The sequence below is a fragment of the Mirounga angustirostris genome, unplaced genomic scaffold (genome assembly GCF_029215605.1).
Source record: "Mirounga angustirostris isolate CCGP_5_RB_7025 unplaced genomic scaffold, mMirAng1.0.hap1 SCAF_5, whole genome shotgun sequence".
Lineage (NCBI taxonomy): Eukaryota > Metazoa > Chordata > Mammalia > Carnivora > Phocidae > Mirounga > Mirounga angustirostris.
Genome location: NW_026991713.1, coordinates 20,478,282 through 20,501,843, shown reverse-complemented (window position 1 = coordinate 20,501,843; position 23,562 = coordinate 20,478,282). Strand labels below are relative to the sequence as shown.

Genomic DNA, 23,562 nt, shown 5'->3' with positions numbered 1-23,562 from the left:
TCCTGCAGGACAGTTTTAGGAGAAAAGACTGTTAATGTGTGGACACTAATTGGCCTTATTAATATTGACATGATTTTACCTAAGCATAGCTTCACTAACTACAGCCTGATGCATTTAAAATATGTGCTGTTATTTTATCCAGTGTTTCAGATAAATAACTCTAACCTAAGAAGATCTATGTATTTCCAAAGGAGGAATTTTCCTGCCATATCACTTCCACAAAATGTACAAACATCAGTTTGGCTACATGGAATGCCTCAAAGAATGTTATGTGTATTTATTTTTTTCTGTAGAGTACACATTTGAATCCCAAGTTTAGTCTCCTTGGATTTTTATTCCTACCATGTTTGAAACAAAGTTGAAGAATAATTTTCTTATGGGAATTTGTGAATAAAATTTGCTTCTTAAATACCTATATGTCCATGGATATGGACTCTTTTTAATTAATAGACTAATTTTAGGGCATTTTTAGGTTTACAGAAATTTGAGTTGATAGTACAGTGTTCCCATATATCCCCTCCCATCCCATTCACAGTTTCCTTATTGTTAACAGGTTGCATTAATGTGGTATATCTGTTACAATTAATGGACCGATATCGATACATTATTACTATTCTCTAAAGTCCATAGTTTACTTTAGGGTTCACTCTTTGGGTTGCATAGTTCTGTGGGTCTTGAAAAATCCATAATGTCATGTATCCACCATTATGGTGTCACCCAGAGTAGTTTCACTGCCCTAAAAATCCTCTTTACTCCATCTGTCCAACCCTTGTGCTGCCCACCCTAGCACAAACCCCTAGCAACCACTGCTGCTGCTGTTTCTTCTTAGTTTTACCTATTAAAAACATGAATATATTTTTAAGTCTTCACAGATATGCAAATCAACTTGTATAGAGACTTCCCATTTTCTCTAAGTGAGAGAGCTCAGTAACAGTTCAGAATGCATATAAACCACATTAGTTTCATTACTACTCCCTTGGTGGAAGCCCAAACTATAGAAAGGCTGATTGCATCTTTATAAAGCATCTAATCCATATGCTCTCCATTCAAATTACACCCTAAATTTTAATCTGTAATGCTTTAAAAAATGCAGATATACAGAAGTACAGCACATCCTTAACAAGTCTCACTTTTAAAAAATTTTTTCCAAGATTCCTTGTTTTACCCCTTTAATTCACCTGTAATGAGGGCCAGTGGTTAGGAAGTATGCCCCAGTGTGGTTATTTGCAGCAGGATGTTGATGCTGATTAGTATTCTTCCCATACTGGTTGTAAAATACGTATTTTTATATTACCCTGCCTATGTCAAATGAGAGAAGTGTTCTGTAAACTAAAGTGCTGTATAAATATTAGTTAATATAATAGTATGCCCATTAAATTGTGCATGTAGCCAGGAGGATGGCTATCCATTTCTTCATTCCTTGAAGAAAAGCTGACCTCGGCTAAATTCATACAAATACCAATTGCTCCAAATCATCGCACAGGCTGTGTAGGTGAGGAGCAACCATAAAAAAATTATGATAATGAGAGGAAGAAATACCACTGGAAAGTATTTCATAAGATTTCATTACTCAAAAATGCATGCCCTATGTTCCCACTACATTTCTCACTGTTAATCTCTTTTTAGTTTTTTCTTCTTCACCTCTTACAGGCTTCTATCTTCAATCTCCTTTCCTTCCTTGCTAGTTCAAACTGTAACTGACGATGGGTTTTCTTCTCGACTGGCTTCATTTTTGCTGTTCTTCCAGGAGAAAAATCTATTACCTGCCCCGCCGATACAAGTTCATGAGCAGGTTAGTAGCATGCTCTGTCATGATGTGTTTGATACGCTGGCCTGTTTGTTCCAACAGTGACAAGGAATACAAGCTGGGGAGGATGGGCCTTTGTCCCGTGGCAAAACTGGCTGCCATGCACAATCCAAAAATAGCTATTTCAGGTTAGCCTGAAAAGAAAAAAGCAAAGATGGAAATGTTTCTCTAAGAATCTTCCTTGTGATTTCTCCACACGCAGAAGGACAGAATTTAACTGCAGGTGTGTTGGGGCTGTTTTTTGTTTTTAGCCCATTCTATTAGATAAATTACCAAAAAACCCCACTGTTCAGCACGTCTTTGGTCTGAATGTTATTTTTTTCCACACAAATCCCACCCTCCACCATAAGTAACTTGAAATCTTGAAGTGCAGACAGACAAGATCTCAAAAAGCTGATAGCTGTCTAGCCCCCAATGGGTGGGGCCCTCCTATATTAGTAACATTCTGTTAATAAAATATGCAGATGTATTACCTTACCAGAGGCCCTTCTTACCTTTTTTTTTTTTAAATCTCCCCCACCCACCCAAAATTCTACTGGCTAAAGATTGCCTTTAATGTACTGTGTATCCTTCTAAAGTTTGTTTCTCGATTTTTGAGAAGCCAGGGAGAAAGGGGGAAGCATCAGTGATATCCTTTAATTCAGTTCTGTTGTGATCACTGGAAATTTAATTTTAAAATTTTAATTGGTGTTATGTGATCATTTACCCTGAGCTGAGCTGATGGTTAAATTTGGAGACCATTACATTTCTCTGAAAATCCTATTGTTCAGTTCTGTGAGAATTAAGATTCAAGTTTACTCTGTTTATGTGCTATGCAGAATGGTAAGTGTAAGAGTAATTGACAAATTCTAGTTGATTTACTCAAATACATGTACCCTCAATAAAGTATGATACAAGAATTGACATCCAAAGAAACTAAGATGTGTTTTCTAAAATTTCCCTGCACAATATCCTTACTAGCAGTTCTTCTTTGCTTAGACAACAGCCATGACATTTGGATTCACCGTGATTTAAATTAGTCCCTTGTCATATGATCACCTATAAAACTCTGAGGTAACACATTAGCCTATATCAGTAGTCCTCAACAGTTTTCAAACTTTAACCAGCATCAGAATAACCTGGAGGGCTTATAAAAACACAAGATTGCTGGACCTGTGCTCTAATCTATGATGTAGATGTCCATCTCTCCACCTGGATGGTATGTGAAGGCAAGGATGGCTTTTGCAATCTATATTTCCAGCACCTAGCACATAGTAGGTGGGGTGAATGAGCAAATGAATCTCTACACATGTGAGAAGATTTGAGTGAGGAAAAAGGAGGTCACATAGAAAAGCATAGAAAAACCAGGGGTGCCTAAAGTGTCAGACACAGACTTGGAACTGAAACATTTGCCCTCACTATGGGGGAGGGGTGAGCAATGAGGACTTAAAAGAACATGGTGGTAAAAGCAACCATAAATCTCAGGGTTGGGTTGGACATCAGATGTCATCAAGTCCAGCCATTCAACAGATACGTGAACCTCTGCTAAATGGTCAACCATCCCATGTTTGAACATCTGTGGAGACAGGGAATTTCAGAACATAACTCTGGGCACCTGACTTTTAGGAAATTCTTCCTTAAAATAAACCATAATCTCTCTGTCTCTTCAGCTTTTACTCCAAAGAGCGTTCAGATTGTAGTTCTCCCTGGATAGATGAAAAATAATCTACAGAGCAAAAAGGCAAAGTGTATGAGAAAGATTATGAAATTATAGGCAAAAGGACTTAGCGAATATTTGGAAATTGAGAGATGGGGGAGAGAAAGGTTTCTATATCTAAGGGATTGGGAAAATGTGGAAGGTAAAAGGAATATGAAAAATCAGAAGAGGTACAGGTATGGTGAGAAAGATGATGATTTTTGTTTTAATAATTCTGTATTATAACTCACAAGTAGGTCTTTGACACATAGGTGTCCTGAAGGCCTCTGGAAATGATGGCAAAGCAATTGAAACTGGAAGACTAGAGAATCCAGTTTGGAGTCAGAAGTATAGAAGTCATGACTTGAGCCAGAGGAGTGGATGGAGTTCCCCAGGGAAGGATGTAAAGTGCAAAAAGAGAGCCGATGGCAATTCCTTGGAAAATCTTGTTAAGGAGGCAGGAAGAGATGGAAGGAAGATGAAAAAAAATAAGAAGGAGGCAACCTAAGGGAGGGCAGTGTCAAAGGGACCAGGAAAGAGTTCCTATAAGAATGGGTGTTCTTCAGCTTCTGATGGAGGCTGAGAGATGAGAATCAATTTTTAATATTTAGAAGTTAGTGAAAACTGCCATGATAGCAGCCTCCCTGAGCGGTGGTTCTCAAAGTTGAGTGGACCTCAGGATTACCTTCAGGATTTTTTAGTACTCAGATTATCCAGCCCATCCCTGGAGTTTCTGAGGTGAGGGACAATAATTTGCACCTCTCTCAAGATCCTAAGTGATGCTAATGTGGCTGATGTGGGGCTACATTTTGAGAATGACAGCCATGGAGAGGAGGGTAATAGACCCAAATTACAGCTGGTGGAGAGTAGAAGGCCCTGATGAATCAGAGGCAGTGAGAGTTCACTACTACCTTGATAAATTTTGAGATAGAGGAAAATAGAGAGGGGACAGGCTTAAGAACAGTAGCCAAGAGGAAGGAAGCAGAGGAGAGGAGACTGTGACAAGTGACCAATCACATATTCTCCATGTGTGCAGCAGAGAGGTTTTAAGTGAGTAAAAGTTTGGGAAATCCTTGTTTCTTGAACTGAAAGAACAACTTACTGAACAGTAAACTTTGGCCTCAAAAAGTTAGTGTTATTTCAAGTGCATAAATCATAACTATAAAAAGATATAACTGGAAGACTCATTTATATATAACTGGAAGACTCAAAGTGAAGGGAAAAGAAATCCTAATTGTCATAGTATGACACATTGATTCAGAATGCCTTCTAAGACAAGCTTCACTGCTTACCACATCACTGTAGTGGTGTACCTTAGTGAAGCCCAATATCTGGTGTCATTTTTAAAGTGCAGTTTGTCAGAAATTTTGGTAACTATTTTAACTCTTGTTTCACCTCAGAACAGATTTAGACAATGGAGAGTATCTCTTTGTAGCCAGCTCTGATATGCCATATTGAAGGGCACATCTACATCTGGCTATCCTGGTTGTACACCAGTAATAAAACATAGACTCAGTGTTCTAAAATTCTCATGTCATACTAAATATGGATATTTAATTTAGCTTCTAGTTTCATCTACATAAATGATAATTTCATTACTTTGCAAAAGCATCCCTGAAACAACCTTATCTCCTTTAATGCCAAGGGAAATGATTTTATGATGTTTCTGAGCAGGCAGAGAGAGAAAGCATTTTTTCACAAATATCTTTATTTCTGAAAATCACCTGACTCCCATAAAACACACTCATGTAGTTTAGACTTATAGTCTTCGAGTAAATGCTATTTTCATCATGTACTTGGTCTAATTAATGCTCCTTTGACTCTTTGGGCAGACTTAGTCCTTATAAATTGCCTATCCAATAAAGAGAGGGAATTTATCATCTGTCTTCTGCCTTTTTTTTTTTTTTTGCCTTCGCCAAATACTGCACATATAGTCTGTAGAAGATGTGATTACAAAGGAACAAATTTGATTATGGTCAGTGGCTTGTAGCTAAAGTCTCATTACTACTCATTCCTTTTCCATCCACTCCCCCATGCATACCTGCCTAATGTTATCCTTTGCAGTCATTTGGCAGAATGTCTGCTGCCCCTGCTACATTATACATTCAGTGCAGTTGCAATCTTATCAGTTGAGTATACAGGCAAATGACAAATGACTTGTATTTTCCATCCTTGTTTTAAAAAATTAATATATGTAAATGTTCCAAAGCCTTTGGACTCTTCTATGAGATATTTAGGTTGTGCCCCAGTTAGTAGCCTTGTGACCTAAAAGAATCCGAACTCCTATCCAAGGAGAGGGCTATAAATATAGGAAACTTGGCTCTCAGAAGAGGAAAAAGAAATCCAAGGCTCCTGCTGTCTAACTGTTATCAGTCCAGGAGGGCTTCATTTATTGCAATGTAGGGCTCTGTGTGGTGCCTCCATTTAAAAAAAAGAAAGAAAGGAAAGTTTATCTGTAGGTTCCCTCTAGGTATATCATCCCTAAAAATGTAATCTGTTTGAAATGTGATGCTATTATTATAATAGTCTGGTCTGGGGAAAACCAGGTGTCTCTGAAGTAGCCTATTTCATTTCATTTAGCCTAATTAAGTTGTCATTAGTACATACTCCCTCCTGGGTTGTTAGTGGCTCAAGAGAAAAGCCTTGGTCTTCTTCAGGGTATACCCACAGCATCCAGGTTGGGGATCTGCACACAGTAGGTACTTTATAAAGGCCTACTGATGGCTTAGCATGTGGGGAGTGAAGTCCTTTGGTATGTGGCCTTTTCTTTAGGTATCGCCACTTTAATTATCACTACCCACTAAGGTGGGTAGTATAGTCTCCCCTTTGCAGCCAAGGGAACCAAGGATCAAAGAGGTTCAAGCAGAACCTTCCGAAAGCACATTTCCAAGACACAGCTTGCAGTATGTGCCCATTCACCTTTCCTGTGCTGGCAGCTCTTTCCAGTCACTCATGACATGACCTGCCATGAACCAGAGCTTGGCAGGGCGGGGGAAACACGACACTGAACTTACTGTAATAACAACTTTCTATAAAAATACCCACATTTTAGTCCAGATATTAGCTTGACAAGTTAAGGCCAGAAATGCCCAAGTGGATGATTGATCCAATGTCTCTTTATTGATTTGCCTGTGTGGTCTATAAGAGGGCTTTTGCTCAATAAATGGCAGAAATGGAACAAAATGATGTGTCCAACCAAAATCAATACTAAATCATTAAGCCAACATTTTCTCTTTGCTTTTCCCAGTCAGTGAAGACTTTATTAAGTAAGCCCAACTCCTATACTTAACGAGACAAATTGGATACTTCCTAGTTAGTCGGTTCCTCAACTCACATATCTAAGAGAATTTCAGGATTACCTCTTTAGGGAAGTTTATTAGATGAAGATGGGAGCACAGACCTCAATATACAAGTGAGAATCTTAGCTTTTAAATTCCCATTGATAACTCTACATAAGAGTTTATCATCCTCATCTTTTTCTTCATCTTAGATACCACCACTGAACTGAGCATTTTGTACATATAAGGCATTGAGCAAACACCTGATATTTGTTATATTGTGTAGTCCTCACCACTGACTCATGAAACAGGTGCATTCACTCAATGAGGTTTAGTCACTTACCCAGCATGGCACTCATCCCTAGAGAGATGTACAAGTTGTGAACCTACTTCAACTTCAGAGTCCATCATTCTGTATGAAAGGTTATCTATTACACTGTGAAAAAGAAAGCTCTTTATTAATTCAGGTTTGTTTAGAATATAGCCAAGATACTATTGCCCACATCACAAGCAACATGTAGTATTTAAAAAATAGCAGAATCAGAAACCCAGCTTGGGTCTCGTGCTTTCCAGCCTGGTGGCTTTTGCACTGTTTTTACTTGCACTATGGAAGAGGATCCTCAGTGATGCCTAAGTAGCAAGTTTGGGACGGGAGTGTTTGTTGAAGAGTGGCCAGTTGTCATCCAGCCACAGAGAAACAGATCCTTGTTCCCAGAGCCACCGGATTGGCAGGTAGAGTAGCATGTGGAGTGTTAACCTCAACATTGGGAGCCTAAACAGCCATGGCCACGTCTCAAGGGGAAGATCAGATCAAGACTGTTTTCAGAGGTCTATTAATTTCCTATTGCTGTTGTAACAGATTCCTGCAAACTTAGCTGCATAAAACAACACAGATTTATTATTTTACAATTCTGCAGGTCAGTAGTCCAGGGGAGGAGACTTAACTGATTTCTCTGCTCAGGGTCTCTCAAGGCTAACATCGAGGTGTTGGTTGGCCTAGGGTCTTCTTGAGGCCATGAGGGAGAATAATCTTCAGTCTTGTTCAGGTTGCTGGCACAATTCAGTTCTGTGCAATTTCTGTAGGGTTCTTAGACAAAAGTCATTCTCAGCTTCTAGAGGCTGCCTGCATTCCCTGGCTGCTGGCCCTCTTCATCTTCAAAGCCAGCAATGGCCAGTTGAGTCCTTCTCACACTTTGAATATCTCTGCCACCCCCCTCTGCCTCATCTTTGCTATCTCTAGCTAGAGAAAATTCTCTCCTTTTATTTTTCTATTTAAAATCAATTTAATTAACATACAGTATATTATTAGATTCAGAGGTAGAATTTAGTGATTCATCAGTTGCATATAACACCCAGAGCTCCTTTATATCAAGTGCCCTCCTTAATGCCCATCACCCAGTTACCTCATCCCACCACCCACCCCCCCTCCAGCAACCTGTTTGTTTCCTAGAGTTAAGAGTCTCTTACAGTTTGTCTCCCTCTCTGATTTCATCTTATTTTATTTTTCCTTCCCTTCCCCTATGTTCATCTGTTTTGTTTCTTAAATTCCACAGATGAGTGAAATCATATATTTGTCTTTCTCTGACTGACTGACTGCGCTTAGCTAGAGGGTAATATGCTAAGCAAAGTTCTCTCCTTTTAAATGGCTCATATGATTAAGTTGGGTCCACCTGAGTAATCCAGTATGCTCTCCGTTTCTAAAGGTCCATAACCTTGCTTACAGTCCCTTTGCCATGTCACATGACATATTCACAGGTTCCAGTGATTAGGGTACACACATCTTTCAGGAACCATTCTGCCCAGAAGAGGGTACAAACCGCTGACCACATTTGAGGGTTTGTTTCTGTCATTTTGAAGAGCACACAGCATGGACCAGCATGTGTGATAGAACTGTACAGTCCATGTTTTGCCCTCCTGCTTTGGCTCAGGCTACCCCACTGAAGGCCAGTTTACCCACACCCACCCCCAGCCAGTGTCTCAGGGGTTTTGTTTTTAAGATACCTTTTGAATATCTTTATTCCACCATAATGTTTTAAAAGCCCAGTTCCTCTGCTTTCCGTCACTTCTATATTAGCCTCCCTGGTCCTTAAGAAGTTACCAGTAACACTGTTTGCCTGGCAGCTTCTCCAAAGCATTGCATGCACACCATCCTTTGGAAGCACAGGCTTCCTGACAACCCTGCAAGGTCAGTAAGATGGTGATGATGATGATTAGTCCATTTTAAAATAAGGCTTAAGAAGGTGAGTGATTCGTGGAAGGTCAGACAGCTGATAAGCAACAGAACCAGGATTTAAGCACCCCAGTTCTACATCCCAGCTTCTTTTAGGAGCCTCCCTTCTCTTCATTCCACTTCTGGCCCCTCCTCATTTTTCAGTGAATCATTTTCATTACCCTGTTCCACTCTCTCTTCACCATCTCCACATTTCATTTAAGTTGTGGTGCTATAAGCTGTTGCTGAAAGCTGCCATTTCATTCCCATAGAGTATTGATGTCTGCTTTTTCACAGCTTTGTTTTTATCCACGCTGAGCACTGTACCCAACTGGATTTAATTCAGTTGTGGTACGCAGAACCCAGATTCTGTAAGAATGTGAACTTCGCGAAGTGTAATCCGATTAGTGCCACAGACTGGAGATGTGTGGGAGGTAAAAGCTCTATTATGAAAAGCCTCTGGGCCAATGTCCTCTTTCTTGAATGAGTTTAAAGGCAATCAGATTAAATAAAGCCAGGAGTTATGGGGAAGGCCACCAGCTTAGCCTAGGAAGTATAATTTATGAGTCCATTTAAGGACTAAATCATTGAACTTGGACAAGCTGTAGATGCTGAAGAAGCACAATTAACTTTGAATTGAAAAGAAAGACAATGTTAAGAGGCAAGCTGGGTGCTCAAATTCTTATTTTGGAGGGAAAAAGATTGTAATAATAGACAGTACCTAGTATACACCGGACACTCTTCTGGAGATTTTATGTCCATATTGATTAATCACCACAGCCCTATGAACTGAGTATTATTTTCATGCCCACTTTATAGATAAGGAAATTAAGGCACAGCAAAGTTCAATAACTTGCCCAAGGTCACACTGCTAATATTTACAGAGCCAGGATTTGAATCCAGGTATTGCAACTCCATGTTCTCAATCACTACATTCTACTGTCTCTCTGATGTGCATTATGTTACTATACTTTAAGTGTCTTTAAGGAGTGGTGAGGGAGGAGAGGACCAGGAGGAGGAAGGATGGAGGGGATAGGAACCGCTTTGGACCCTTCTAATGTACTATTCTCTTCTGGGAACATGACCCTGAGTAGAATCTTTATTTGTGTGTGTGTATATGTGGTAGGTACGAGTTGTCTTTGAGAGAAAAGTCCTAGAGAAGTTGTGAGATTCTGTCTACTTTGAATTTTCAGGGGTTCTGAAGAAAGGCCAGCCACCACTAGGCAGAAGGAGGTTGTGGTGAGACTGGAGCCCTGCAGAGAATAAAAGAGGTGGTAAAAGAGTTAACTATTGTTTTTCATCTTGGAGCTGACTGGTTATGGGAAAAGTAATTCCTTCACATGGAAGTTTCATTGAAAAGGATAAATTGCCATATAAATATTTTTTTATGAAATCCTGCCCAAATTCCATGTGTAGTTAATAGACCTAGAAGGCATTTAGATATTTTCTTCATTAGAGGAATCCGTCCCTTCTGTAGCCCTTAATTGAAGATTTCCAGTATCAACTACTTTGATAGGGTGATCCCTAAAATCAAGAGTCCAAAACCTGCATTCTGTTCCTGGCTTTATTCACTGGCTGGGTAATTTGAGCTGGATACCTTCCATGGGTCTCTTCTGTGATGTGTAAAATGAGTATGGTACCTGTTCATTCTGCCTCACAGAAATGCTACTTGATACGTGCTCTTAGAAGATACTTTCTTCAGTGGGTATAGATACCTGAGGTAGCACAGTTGTTTTCAAGTGTGCTGTGCATATTGCTCCTTCTAGTGGTTTTCTGTGAATGACTGACAATCTGGTCACTTGGAAGCCAGATGTTTTCATCAGCAGAAGTCAGAGGGAATTGGGAAGGGGGTAGGGGAAAACTGTGCCTTGTAAACCACCCTAACGACACTGTTGTTTTCTGTGACTTGGCATCATTGTGGGCCCTAGCCAGCGTGACACATGTGTCATCATGCCCCCATACCTTGAGCCATGGAGCCAGCTTGAAAGACAGAATGAAAGCTGAACAGCCTGCTGTCTGCTGAGAGGCAGCTCAGGGAAGGTGTGAGAGGCAGGAAGCAAATCACGACATCACGCTCTGTGCACACAGGCAACCCACTGGGATTGCTGTCAGCTGCCCTGCTGAAAGTTAACTACAGCTAGAGCACTTCCCTAACCAAGGGAAGATGGGGAAATTTTCCAAATACAAAATGAGTTTCTAGAACCTGCAGAATGTAAGAAGTTAAGGTCTCTGCTGCTTTGCTTAAGGGGCTGTCCACTTCCTTTCCAGAGCCTTCCAGCCTTGGTCATTTATTGGCATGTGGGTGAACATATAACTCTTGGCCACTATTTCATAGACAATAATATTGAGGACCTGTGATGAGATCGAAAAAACACTGGAGTTGAGGCGCTCTTCTTTCTGTCTGTAAAACGGGGGTATCATGGACTCATGTACAGTGAGAGTGCCTGGAGTGTGTGGTGTCATAATTATGGTTCTGTGGAGACTTCCCTCCTGTGTTATGGGGCAATGCTGACATGCTGTACCCTTTGGTCTTGCCTTTCATGTACCACAGGATCGATAAACAAATAAGCAGGTTTCGGAGATGGTTACCTAAGAAGCCCATGAGGCTGGACAAGGAGACACTGCCAGACCTGGAGGAGAATGACTGCTACACTGCCCCTTTCAGCCAGCAAAGGATCCACCAGTGAGTGTTTCGTGTGAAAGCCTTTGTCTTACTAAGGACATGCAGCTGTGATAGAGCCTTCTGCACGCCTTTGAGTCCTTGGCATGTGGAAGGAACAGCTTAGTGCCTTTCTTCCCTGAAAGTCCTGTGAGTGTTCATATCCCTTTTGTATTAGGGTAAGCTAACTGTTCTAACAAACAATCCCCATATCTCAGTGGTTTGACATAGTAGAACATGTGTTCATATGTGTGTTGGGTAAACGACCTTCTCCATGGTGATTCAGAGACCCAGGATCCTTCTATTTGGTGGCTCTGCCAGTCCCCGTGCTCAGAGCCCCTGTAGGCTCATCAGCATATAACCGACATGACAGGGAAATTGGTTTACCCCGGGCCCTGTTGAAAAGAGGGGTCATTGGTTTGTCTTAATCAATCTCTGTTCACTTCTCAGTTCCCTTTTCTTCAGCAACTCACCAAGTTCCCCCAGGAAAAGCCATATCCCTGAGTAGCCCACTTGCTGGCTCTCCGTCAGACAGTCTCTGAACAGTAATTTCTCACTTTTGACATGCAGGGGGAAAGGTTGGCTAAGTAATTGAGCCTTTGAGGAATTGCAAAAGTGATAGAGAATTGACTCTGAAGCTTTTGAGATGACAAGAAATTGGGATGGGGGGGAATCAGTGGTAGGAGAGAAAAGCATGCCAAAGACTAAACAACTAGGCAAAAACAGCCTCTCAAAAGGCAAATAAATAAGTTTGGCCCAGCCTTGCTCTCAGCCAGACTTCCAGAATTCCTGGCTCTCCCCGCTCCAGCCATAGAGACAGCTTCAGTAAAATGGACTCCCCCAAGGGGAGGAAGAGGGTAACAGATTTTTTGGGAAAAAAAAAAAAATAGGTTGTTAACTTTGAGAAAAAAATAAACCAAATGGCAGATGTCAGGTTACAGGGAATGTATGGTTGGGGGCATGTTTCAGCACAGAAAATCAGTTAATGTCTTTGGACTTCTAGAAGATGAAGAAGAAAAGAAAAATCAAGGAGTAGATGTTCTGCATCAAAATATATAATATATAATATATAATAATGTATAATGCAAGGGAAACAACTTTATAAGCCTCTAAAATAGCCAAACTCTGGATCCCCACAAGTCAGATTGATGCCAACCCAGCCACATTATGTGAAAATTTAAAAGGGTTATTGAAAAAGACATGAAATTCACAGCCTGGCCTCAAAATCCTAGTTGTATCCTCTGCAAGAGAAAATAAGAAATGAAAAGGGTTTCATGTTAACTCAAAGATCAAGACCTATGGGTGTTTTTTAAGAGAAAAAGACAGATGAAAGCTGACATGTTCCTGCTCTTAACTTAAACCTTTGCTATGCCTGTGTTGTTTATCTTGAAGTTTCTTAGACAAGTGATTGTATGTTTTAAATTCTTCTGGAGTAGAGTCTGATTTACATACAGAATTTTCCCTTTGCTTCTTAACTGCCTGAGAATACCTAGCACAGTGCAGGAGCGTCTCATAATTTTCAGATGGTTAGATACATGAATGGATAAGTAGGTGGCTAGAAGAATCAATGAAATATAGGGTATGTGCCTGGGGTTTTGCTTTACTTCAAATGGATGTAGGTAGATAGAAGAGGAAGGTTTCCTACTACTCATCTTCATGCTGGTTACATTTCCTGATGTTCTTTCTTGCTTTAGAACAAATTTTTTAGCAGGGTTCTCAAAGTCAGAAGCACCTGGGCACCCAGCAGGCTCTCTAGAGAATAGAGTCAAGATTCATATCTTTATAAGTATTTTAATATATATAATAAATGAGGGATGATAGCCTGTGGGATCACAGAGGTACTCAGCCACCTCTATCACAAATTTGAGAGACCTTTTTTGATATGTTGGGCATTGGTTCACTGAATAATTAATTCATTCATCAGTCTCTGATTTGATTTCTACTTGTTGCCAGGCACTGTCTGGGTGCAGAGGATATAAAGATAAATAATACACAGTCTTTACCCCAGCCTAGTAAAGACAGAAAGACCATTTTAAATAATTGTTCACAATATGATGGCTGCTACTTAAAAGAAAGAGGGCTCCATACTGCAGATTTTGAGGGAGGTTCTCAAAAATAAGAATTGAACACACACAAAAATGCTTGAGATGGGTCTTGAAGGATAACATTTGTCCAGGTAGGTAGTAGGGGGAACAGATCTCAAGAAAGAATAATTTATGTATAAAAGTATATGGGCATGGCTAAGTTGGCTAAGCGTCCCACTCTTGGTTTTGGCTCAGGTCATGATCTCAGAGTCGTGAGATCAAGTCCTGCATCAGGCTCCCCACTGGGCATGGAGCATGCTTGAGATCCTCTCTCTCTTTCTCCCTCTGCCCCTCTCCACCCTCTCTCTCTCTCTCTCTCTCTCAAAAAAAAAAAAAAAAGTATACGGGCATGAAACAGAATGGAGTGTCTGAAGAACTACAGGTAGTTTTCTGTGAATGGGCATAGGGTGTGAGAAAACCTGGCATTATTGTTTGAAAAAGGAGTGATCAGTGGAAGATGAGCTTTCCAGACCTGAGAACCAAGAAGGAAAAAGCAGAGGGATAGCTGGAAGGAAGGAAACCTAAGAATCAGGCCTCAGTGGGATCAAGAGGGTAGTATAGGCGGTTCCATCATGCAGTTGGGTGATGAAAAATTGAACAGGGGCCTTGAACATCATGGGCAGTGGGGATTTCTTTCTCTTTGAGAATTGTCATGCCGCATGGACAACATCCCTTTAATGAATGTGTAGAAGTAAGACTTGAGGAGTGCTGGCTGTCCAGTTGGAAATGATTGGTATAATAATAAAAAAAAATTCCCTAAAGATGGATGCTTCCTTAAGGTGACACTAATGGGTTTAAAGTAATCAGAAGTAACTTGTTAATGAGCTCTAGGGCTTATAATATGATTTCCTGGTTGTCTAAATGCAGTCCAAAATCCCATGTGACTTCTTGGTTTTGCAGAATATTTGATATTGTGTTTGTCTAGGAATAAAAGAGAATAGATATTTGTGTGTGTGTGCATGTACATGAATGTAGTGGAAAAAGAAAAAAATTAGGAGTTTAATAAATAATGATCAAAATGAAAAAGAAGTCTTAAAAATACTTTGTGCTCAGAATAAAGCCCAGAGTCCTAAGCTGGCTCACTAGCTCCTGCTTCCGTTTCCTGTTGAGCACTTCATCCATAATGAACTGCTTTGACCTTCTTAACTCACAGAGCCCTTTTGTCTGCTGTTGCACAGGGTCTTCCCTCTGCCTGGTGTACTCTTTCCCTTAGACTCCCTTCTTTCAGGTTTCATCAGAGGTGTTTCCTTCAGAAAACCTCCCAAGATTTCCAACCTTAGTTGTGCTTTTCAAAAACAACATTATGTATGCACTTGGGAGAATGGATTGGAGGTGGGCAGGGATAGAACCAGGGAGATTAGTTATATTACTTCTAGGTTTTAGAAATAAATTCTGGGTGAGGTGCATTCTTTTATATCTTGATAATACATATTTTTTTCTATCATAGCTCTTGATATAAAATCATATAGACAGTAAAGTTCTTGAAAGGCTATGTCTACATCATCATTTTTGAATCTCATAGTTGGTGCTTAATAATGATTTGTTAAATGATAAATGAATAGATAAAATGAAAATAGAATAATCATGTGAAGAAAGAATATAGATAGTGTGAAGTTAGCTCACTGCACACTCCTCTCAGACCAAATTCAACCCATTCTCTCCTCCAGTGTGGTCCACTTCCATTGTCCCTGGTCTAGTAAATAGCACTAATATTTGTGCAGTTGTTGAAATCAAAGTCAGGAAGCTATTCTAGACCTCTCCTTCACCTCCACTTTCTGCATTCACTATATCTTCAAAGTCTGGTGATTTTACAAGTTAAGTCTCTCTAATCTTAACAACTTCTCTCAATGTCCACCATCATCTCACTTCTGAAACCTGGAAGTAACGTAACAGGTCTCCCTGGTTCTATCCTTGCCCACCTCCAACCCATTCTCCCAAGTGCATAGAGAATGATGTTTTTGAAATGCATTTCTAATCATGTCATTTAATCCTGTTTAAAAACCTTAGAATAAATACCAAAATTATTGAGATGACCCACAAGGCCTTAGATCAATTCCTCTCCAACCTTATCTGCCTTCACTGTCTTCCACCCTCCCTTCTTATGATCCAGACACATACAGCCTCTCTCAGTTCTTTGGATGCACTCTCCCTCAGGGAATTTGCGCATGCTGTTTTCTCTCTTGGAATTCTCTTCCCATTTCTTTCCCCTTCCCCTTGTTTACTCTTATTCAATCTTCAAAACCCAGCTCCAGAACTCTTCCCAGGGAAGCCCTCCTCTCGTCCTTCCAAAGACTAGTTCCCCTTGCTATATTCTCTTTAAGTCACATGTTTCCTATGTAACATTTTTTTAAATTTGAAATTCTGTACCTTTGTAATTATTTGGGTATTATATGATTAATACTTAAACCCTCCAGGTAAACTAAACTCAGTGGAGGCATATACCATGTCTGTTTTTGCTCACAATTATATCTCTGATACTTAACACAATCCCTGGCATACCACAGATGCTCAATATTTGTCTATTAAATGAATGGAGTAAGGATGCGAGTAATAAAGACAACATGGGATAATCTAATCATGAATCTTTATACTCTGAACTACATTGTACAAAAGATTAAAGTTGAGACAAATCAATTAAAAAACAAATAGCCTCGCATTCTGTTTGAACATTATCAGTGTTTGAGAAGCAATATAGGCAAACCAGTGAGTATACGTGTCTGCAAGTCCACATATGCTGTTATTGGTCATTTTATATGGTATCACCAAACATCTACAGATAGGAAAGCTCTTACTAGATGCCAGACACTATTTTAGGAACCTTAATCCTTACAACAACCCTATGAGAGAGGAGGTATTATTGTCACCATTTTGCAGATGAGGAAAATAAAGCACAAAGAGGTTAAGGAATCTGCAGGAGCCCACATAGCTAGGTTAGTCCACCCCACTGGAACAACCCCCAAATATCAGTGCTTTAACACTGTAGAAGTTCATTTGTTGTTCACATCATTGTCTAATGTGGGTTACCATGAATGATCAAGCGCAACGTCTCTGCTCCGCACAGTCATTCAGGTACCCAGGCTGCTTCTGTCTAGTAACTGCCATCCCCAAGGTCCCTTGCATCTTGTTGACAGGAAAAGAGAGATGAGTAATTTTGTAGGAAGTTTTTATGGGCCAGGCAAGAAGTGGTGTACAGCACTTAAACCCACATTTCATGGACCAGAATTCAGTCATGTAATGAACTCTACTCAAGGGATGGTAACATAACTAGTCTTTCTGTACGCCCAAGAGGGAAAAGGAAGCAGGTTTGCTGAACACCTCAGCAGTCTGTCTCAGTGATGGGGTGGGAATTCAAATTCAGACCGGGAGCCTCCAGATTCCACAGTCTTAAGCATTACAGTCTGCTTATAGGATTTTTCAACTTTTGTGCTGTTGATGTTTTAGACTGAATGGCTCTGTTGTAGGGAGCCGTCCTGTGTGTTATAGGGTGGTTAGTAGATTATTGTCCTCTATCCATTTGATGCTAGGAGCAGCCCCCTCTCCCCTTAGTTGTGAAGATCAAAAATGTTACAAACATTGCCAAATTTTCCTGGGTGAGGGGAGGGGATGGGCTCAAAATCACAGCACTTTCTCCAATTGAGAACCATTGCTTTACTGGCTTTTATTACAGGACACCCTTCGGGCAGGACCACCCAGTCTCTGACATCCTTGTTGAATCTGATAATTATGACAGACAATTCCATTTAAGATTTAATTTTTTTCCTTGTCACCTCCTTGCCTGTGAATGTTACCCTGCTTAAATGTCATCACCCTTTGTTCTTACAATGGCTTTTGCAGTAATATCCGTGAGGCAGTTACTTTTTAAGGTTGATACTCGAAAGGTTTGTGCTGGTAGACAGAGAAAAGGAAATGTAGATAAGATGCGTGCCATTTTTTATAGTAGATATACGATACATTCTTTCGAGAACTAGATCAATTGAATTGCCCTTCAGGAAATGTTTGTGTTAGATATAAGCGGGAAAATGTCTCTCCCTGTAATTTTATTCCTCTTATTGCCATTAGTTTATTTTTATGAAAACCTATGAAAAATGAGGCGAAATTAAATATTGACCATTTCCTAGTAAAAGATTCTGAAATTTGTGTTTTTAGTAGGTGCATATGTCTAAAAAGTTACTCATTCATGCGCTCGCCCCATACCTGTTGTTGTTCTCAGTGCTTGGGAATCAACAGTGAACAAATAGGCCAAGATTCTTGTTCTCCTGGAGCTTACCTTGTAGTTGGGGCTAACTGGCAATAAATTATAAACCAGTGGTTCTCAGTAGGTGCATGATTTGGCAAGGTCTGGAAACATTTTTGGTGGTCACAACTGGAAGCTGAGAGTGCTGCTGGTATCTAGGGGATGGAGTGAACAGGCAGTTCCCACAACAAAGAGGTCTCCAGCCTTGGATGTCAGTATTGTTGAGGTAAACAGTTAAAAAAATCAATTGTAAAGCATGTTAGAATGTGATAAATGCTATGGAAAAAGAGAAAAAGAGGAGTAGAGGTTAAAAATGAAGAACCCTGGCATGGGGACGTGGGTGCAGGTTAAATTTTCAAAAGAAATTCTTCCGTAGGCCTCAGATAGAAGGTGTGATTAGAAAAAGACTTAAAGGAGACTAGAGGAGGGGAACCGAGAGGGGGGTTCCATGTAAGGGAACAGCCAAAGCACGGGCCCTAATCTGTGAGCACATGTGGGTGAAAATAAGACCTTTGTGGCTGGAATAGAAATGATGAGACCAGCAACAGAGATGAGTTAGAAGGGAAAGAGGGAGGCTGATTATATACAGCCTTGGCTTTTACAAAGGGAAGTGATAGTCTAACTTAACTATTGAAAATACCATTCCAACTCCTTTAAGAGCAGACTGTAGGAAGCAAGACTAGAAGCAGGAACCAGTTAGGAGGCAACTGCAGACATCCCAGTGAGAGATGATGTATTTATTTATATATGTATATATATTTTTACATTTCTAGCTTTTAAAAGTCTGCAGTCACAATAGATATCACATATAACTCAGTATCAGCCCATTTCCTTGCAAAGCTTGGTTGTACACAAAACATTTTAGCATGTGTCCTCTGCATGTATGAAATAGACATTATCGGAAGACCCCTTGACATGAAATTTGCTTACATGCCTTTCTCCCCCTGCTAGACTCTGAGCTACTGAGGGCTAGAAGTTCCTGCCTGGCAGCCAGTGACACCTAGGGTATGATTATGATCATGAGACTTAACAGGAAAGGGCACAGCAGAGTTGGAAGTTGCCACTGTTGCCACTTTGGGAGGACAGAGCCGGGACTCCAGAGTCTGGTTCTCTCATCTAAACCCAGAACATCCATATGGAAAGTTGAAAACCAGAGTCAACTAGTCAGTCAGTTGTGGTCTCCATGTTCTATTTGAATTTACCCCTGGCTTGTTGATTTATTTTTGGTCTCAATTTTGCTAATAGACTATCTTCCCTATCCAGTTTTATGGCTGTTAAATTCTGTTCTCAGGATTAACGCCTGACACTTAACTCCTACGTCATACATTTTAATGCATATGTCATGTGCATGTGGGAAATGTCAAGTGTGTGCATCAAAAGACCACTTGACGTGAAATTGGCTTACATGCTTTTTTCTCCCCTTTTCGACCATTATCTTAAGGAATAACAAAACAACACAGCTCTTTGTGCCCAAGAAAGAACTAACCATGGAAATCTTGGTGCCGGGGGCAGTGAGGGCTGGTAAGGACAGAAGAAAGTTGCTGAAGGGTTGTTGGTGGGAGGTTCTCTGGAACCTCTCTTTGACTGCCTTCTGAATAAGCCAGCAAACCATGGCAGTGAGGTACGGACAGTAGTAATCAGTCAATTGGCTGTGTGACAATTGGCTGTCTTCAAGTAGGGGTAGCAACAGTTGTGTTGATAAGGTGGTAGTAGCCACCATTTATCTGTAACTGTATTCCAGAGTTGTACCATAGGTGCATTACAACTCTGAGGGTACAGGTGTATGATGAAGGTCAGAGAGACTGAGTGGCTTGCTCGTAGTCACTCCAATCAATGGCAGATTAGCGAGCAGAAGTGTGTTTTCTCCACAATGCTGATACCTCAGGTTTGTGCCACATAGGGAGAGCCAAAGTACAGTTTACCTTCCAGCTGCATTACACCAGCGCAAACAGGTGCATGTAAGTATACCTGATTACCTTTGGAATTTGTTAAAGCATTTGAAGTGGGGTAAACAAAATGGTAAAATATAAGTAAATATTCTGAATTAAGGAGAATATCATTTAGAGCAGGCATTCAAGTTTAAAAAAAAAAAACAGGCTTAGATTTGCAGCCCTCAATAGCCTATCTATCTGTGATGGTTAATAAATGAGCCAGCAAATTGAGCTTTAAGCATAGTGGGTAGAGCAGAGGGAGAAACACAGTAAGTCACATAGTTCTGATTGTCAGAGAGGAAGAAAACCAATCCCTTAGTGAAGCAGAGCTTTTCTTAGCATTTTCCTAGCATTTGCAAGAAATAAAATTCTCGCCCAGGGAAAGGGGGGAGGGCTGTGAATAAAGCAGTGAACCATTTCCTTAGCAACCTCCTTAGAGCAAACATCTTGTAGGGCTTTTCCACGGGCTGTTTTTGGTAGGTCCCTCAGCATGGTTCTAGAGACTTAATTGCTTGGGGCTATGATGTTTTGGAGGAGTTTAGACATCAGCAAAATACTGCAGTATATCCTAAACTAACCTCATGTAAATCTTTGTTGTTTGAACTACATTCTGCAAGAATTATAGCTGAGAATTGATTAAAAAGCAAAGAGCCTCGTGTTCCATTTCAGTGTATATTCGTGTTTGAGAAATAATAAAAGCAAACCTGTGGGTAGACATCTTTATAAATCATTGTACAATACAATTTGGTGGTTTTACATGGTATCACCCAAACTGAACCTACACGTTGCTTATCAGCCATAATTGTATGGGAGCCTAAGAGTCCGACCCCACAGAAAGCTCTCCTGCTCCAGCCAGCTGTGCGGCCCAAAGCTATCAACATTAGGGTCAGTCATTCATTGGAACATTGTAGTTCCAGAAGGCCCCTCTCAAAACTCAGATTATTTCAGAGAAAGTAATTCAGTACAACAGTAGGGATTTTGATGACTATTAGGCCTGTGAGTAAGGCATTGTCATCCCTATTTTTATAGAGGAGGAAACAGTCACAGAGAGGTTAAATAACTTGCCCAAGGAAACACAGTCGGTAAGTAGTGGGACTTGGATTCTAAGGTAAGGCACTCTGGCTCCAGTCTTATCCTCAAACATTATATACCAGTTCTCTATGGCTGCTATAAAAAAATCACTATGAATTTCATGGCTTAACACAATGCAAGTGTTAGAAGTCTGCCATGGGTCTCGCCAGGCTAAAATCAAGGTGTGACAGGGTTGCATTCTCTTGTAGAGGCTCTGGGGGAGAATCTGTTTCTTTGCCCTCTCCAGCTTCTGGAGGCTGCTGCATTCTTGGCTCTGGGCCCCTCCGTTCATCTGCAAAGCCAGCAACAGTGGTTGAGTTCTTTTCACATCACATCATTTCACTCTGACCCTGCTTCTGTCATCCCACCTCCTTCTCTGACTCTTCTTCCTTCCTCTTCCATTTTTAAGGACCTTTGTGATTACACTGGGCCTGCTGAATGGTCCAGGATAATCTCCCTACCTTGAAGTAATCTGACAAGTAATCTTAGTTCTATCTGAAATATTAAATCCTTTTTGCCATATAAAATAGTCATAGGTTCTAGGGATTAGGATGTTGACATTATTCTGCCTATAGCACAACTATATAAACTGGCCAATCTGCAAAACCCCAAGGGTCCAGAACAGAAGACAGGTAAGTTTGGGCAGGAGGAAAAGAAAGAAGAGAGGGTTGTGGCAATAGGATGTAGGGACATTAAATGAAATGACTTATGTAAAATATTTAGTCTAGTACCTGGCCCATAGAAAACACTCAATAATTGATAGATGTGGTGGTGGTGGTGGTGATGAAGAAGAAGAAGAACCACGAGTACAGTGAAATTTCTTGGGAGAATCTCTGAAAAGTTGCAGTTAGTGTATAAAGGGCAAGTTTGAGGTGACAAAGGCTAATTTTTGCAAAGTTAAATATCTGACCTGAACTGGAATAGCATTCCTTTCAATCTAAATGTTATTCAGTGTTGTGGATATGTTATGGACTGAATGTTTATGCCTCCTCCGATTCATATGTTACATCTAATCTCCACTGTGATAGTATTAGGAAGCGAGACCTTTAGGAGGTGATTATGTCATGATGCTAGAGCCCTCAAGAAAGGGATTAGTGCCTTAAAGAGAAACCAGAGAGCTAGTTTACTGTCCACTGTGGGAGAAAACAACCAGAAGTCTGCAACCAGCAGAGGACCCTTGCCAGACCTGGACCATACTGTCACCCTGATCTCAGATTTCCAGTCTCCTGGAAATAAATTTCAGTTGTTGAGAAGCCACCTCCCAGTCTATGGTAATTTTTTATAGCAGCCCAAACTGACTGAAGGCAGGATACACTGCCATTTCACATTTATCAGTAATATATGTACGTTTGTTTTCTAACTCCTGTCAACATGGATGGCTGAAGCTACAGATTCTTCCAGCATGTGCCTTTTTTTGTATTTTCTGTTCAGAGTTTTTCTGGTGTTTTCATCGATCTGAAATCTTTAGAGAGTCCTTTAGGCAAAGAGATACTGATATTGATTTAGATAGGATTAATGTTCTCTTAGTGCCCCCATGACTTACAGCAGGGCTCACAACACATGTTTTATTGCAATCACTTATTTGGCATTAGGATCCTCAATATGCAGGTTGTTTTTATTGATCCATAAAGTCAGGGGAAACCTATCTGTCCTGGAAAGTTTTATACTGAGTTGAAAATGAAACAAGCCACACAGCCTGAGATTTATGTTTCTGAAAATGATGTGCCTTCTTTTAAGTAGGACATAACTTAATGAGTTTAGTGTAAGAGGCAAAAGATGCACCTAGTCATGTGGGAAGATACACCTTTGGGTGTCTGGAAACCCCATAGTTAGTTAGCTGTGTTTTCTTAGTATCTGTAGGGCCAACTATGAGTAAGGCACTTAGAAATTTTTATTTTCCATTTATCCACCTATAAATAGTTTTTTCATTTATTAACTCATTCATTCAACAATACATTTTTATTGAAGCATGATTAGCACACATGCTAATATTAGTTTCAGGTGTACAACATATTGATTCAACAATTCTATATGTTACTCAGTTCTCACCATGGTTAAGTGTAGTCACCATCTGTCACCTTATAACATTATTACAATATTGTTGACTGTATTCCTCATGTTACACTTTTCATCTGTGACTTACTTATTTTATAACTGGAAGTTTGTACCTCATAATCCTCTTTAACTATTTCATCCATTCCCCCACCCATTCCCCTGTGGCAACAACCAGTTCATTCCCCATACTTAAAAGTCGGTTTTTTTGGGTGTTTCTTTGTTAATTTGTTTTGTTTTGTAGATTCCACATATAAGAGAAGTCATATGGTATTTGTCTTTCTCTGTCTGAATTATTTCATTTAGCATAATACCCTCTAGGTCCATCCATGTTGTCACAAATGGCAAGGTTTCATTCTTTTTTATGGCTGAGTAATATTCCTGTGTGTGTGTGTGTGTGTGTGTGTGTATCAACTCGTGATGCATCTATGGATGGACACTTGAGTTGCTCCTGTATCTTGGCTATTGCAAATAATGCTGCAATAAACATAGGGGTGCATATATCTTTTTGAATTAGTGTTTTTGTTTTCTTTGGGTGAACATCTAGTAGTGGGATTATTGG

The 23,562-nt window shown here is 40.2% G+C and overlaps 1 protein-coding gene across 1 annotated transcript in view; it reads left to right on the top strand.

Moving 5' to 3' along the window:
* The window catches only part of ANO4 (anoctamin 4), a 396,544-nt gene that overhangs the window by 250,518 nt on the left and 122,464 nt on the right, over nucleotides 1-23,562 (top strand). The window contains exons 7-8 of the mRNA XM_045872759.3: nucleotides 1,748-1,792; nucleotides 11,521-11,652. Coding sequence (XP_045728715.1) covers nucleotides 1,748-1,792; nucleotides 11,521-11,652 — 177 coding nt within the window. The remainder of the gene's footprint in view (nucleotides 1-1,747; nucleotides 1,793-11,520; nucleotides 11,653-23,562) is intronic.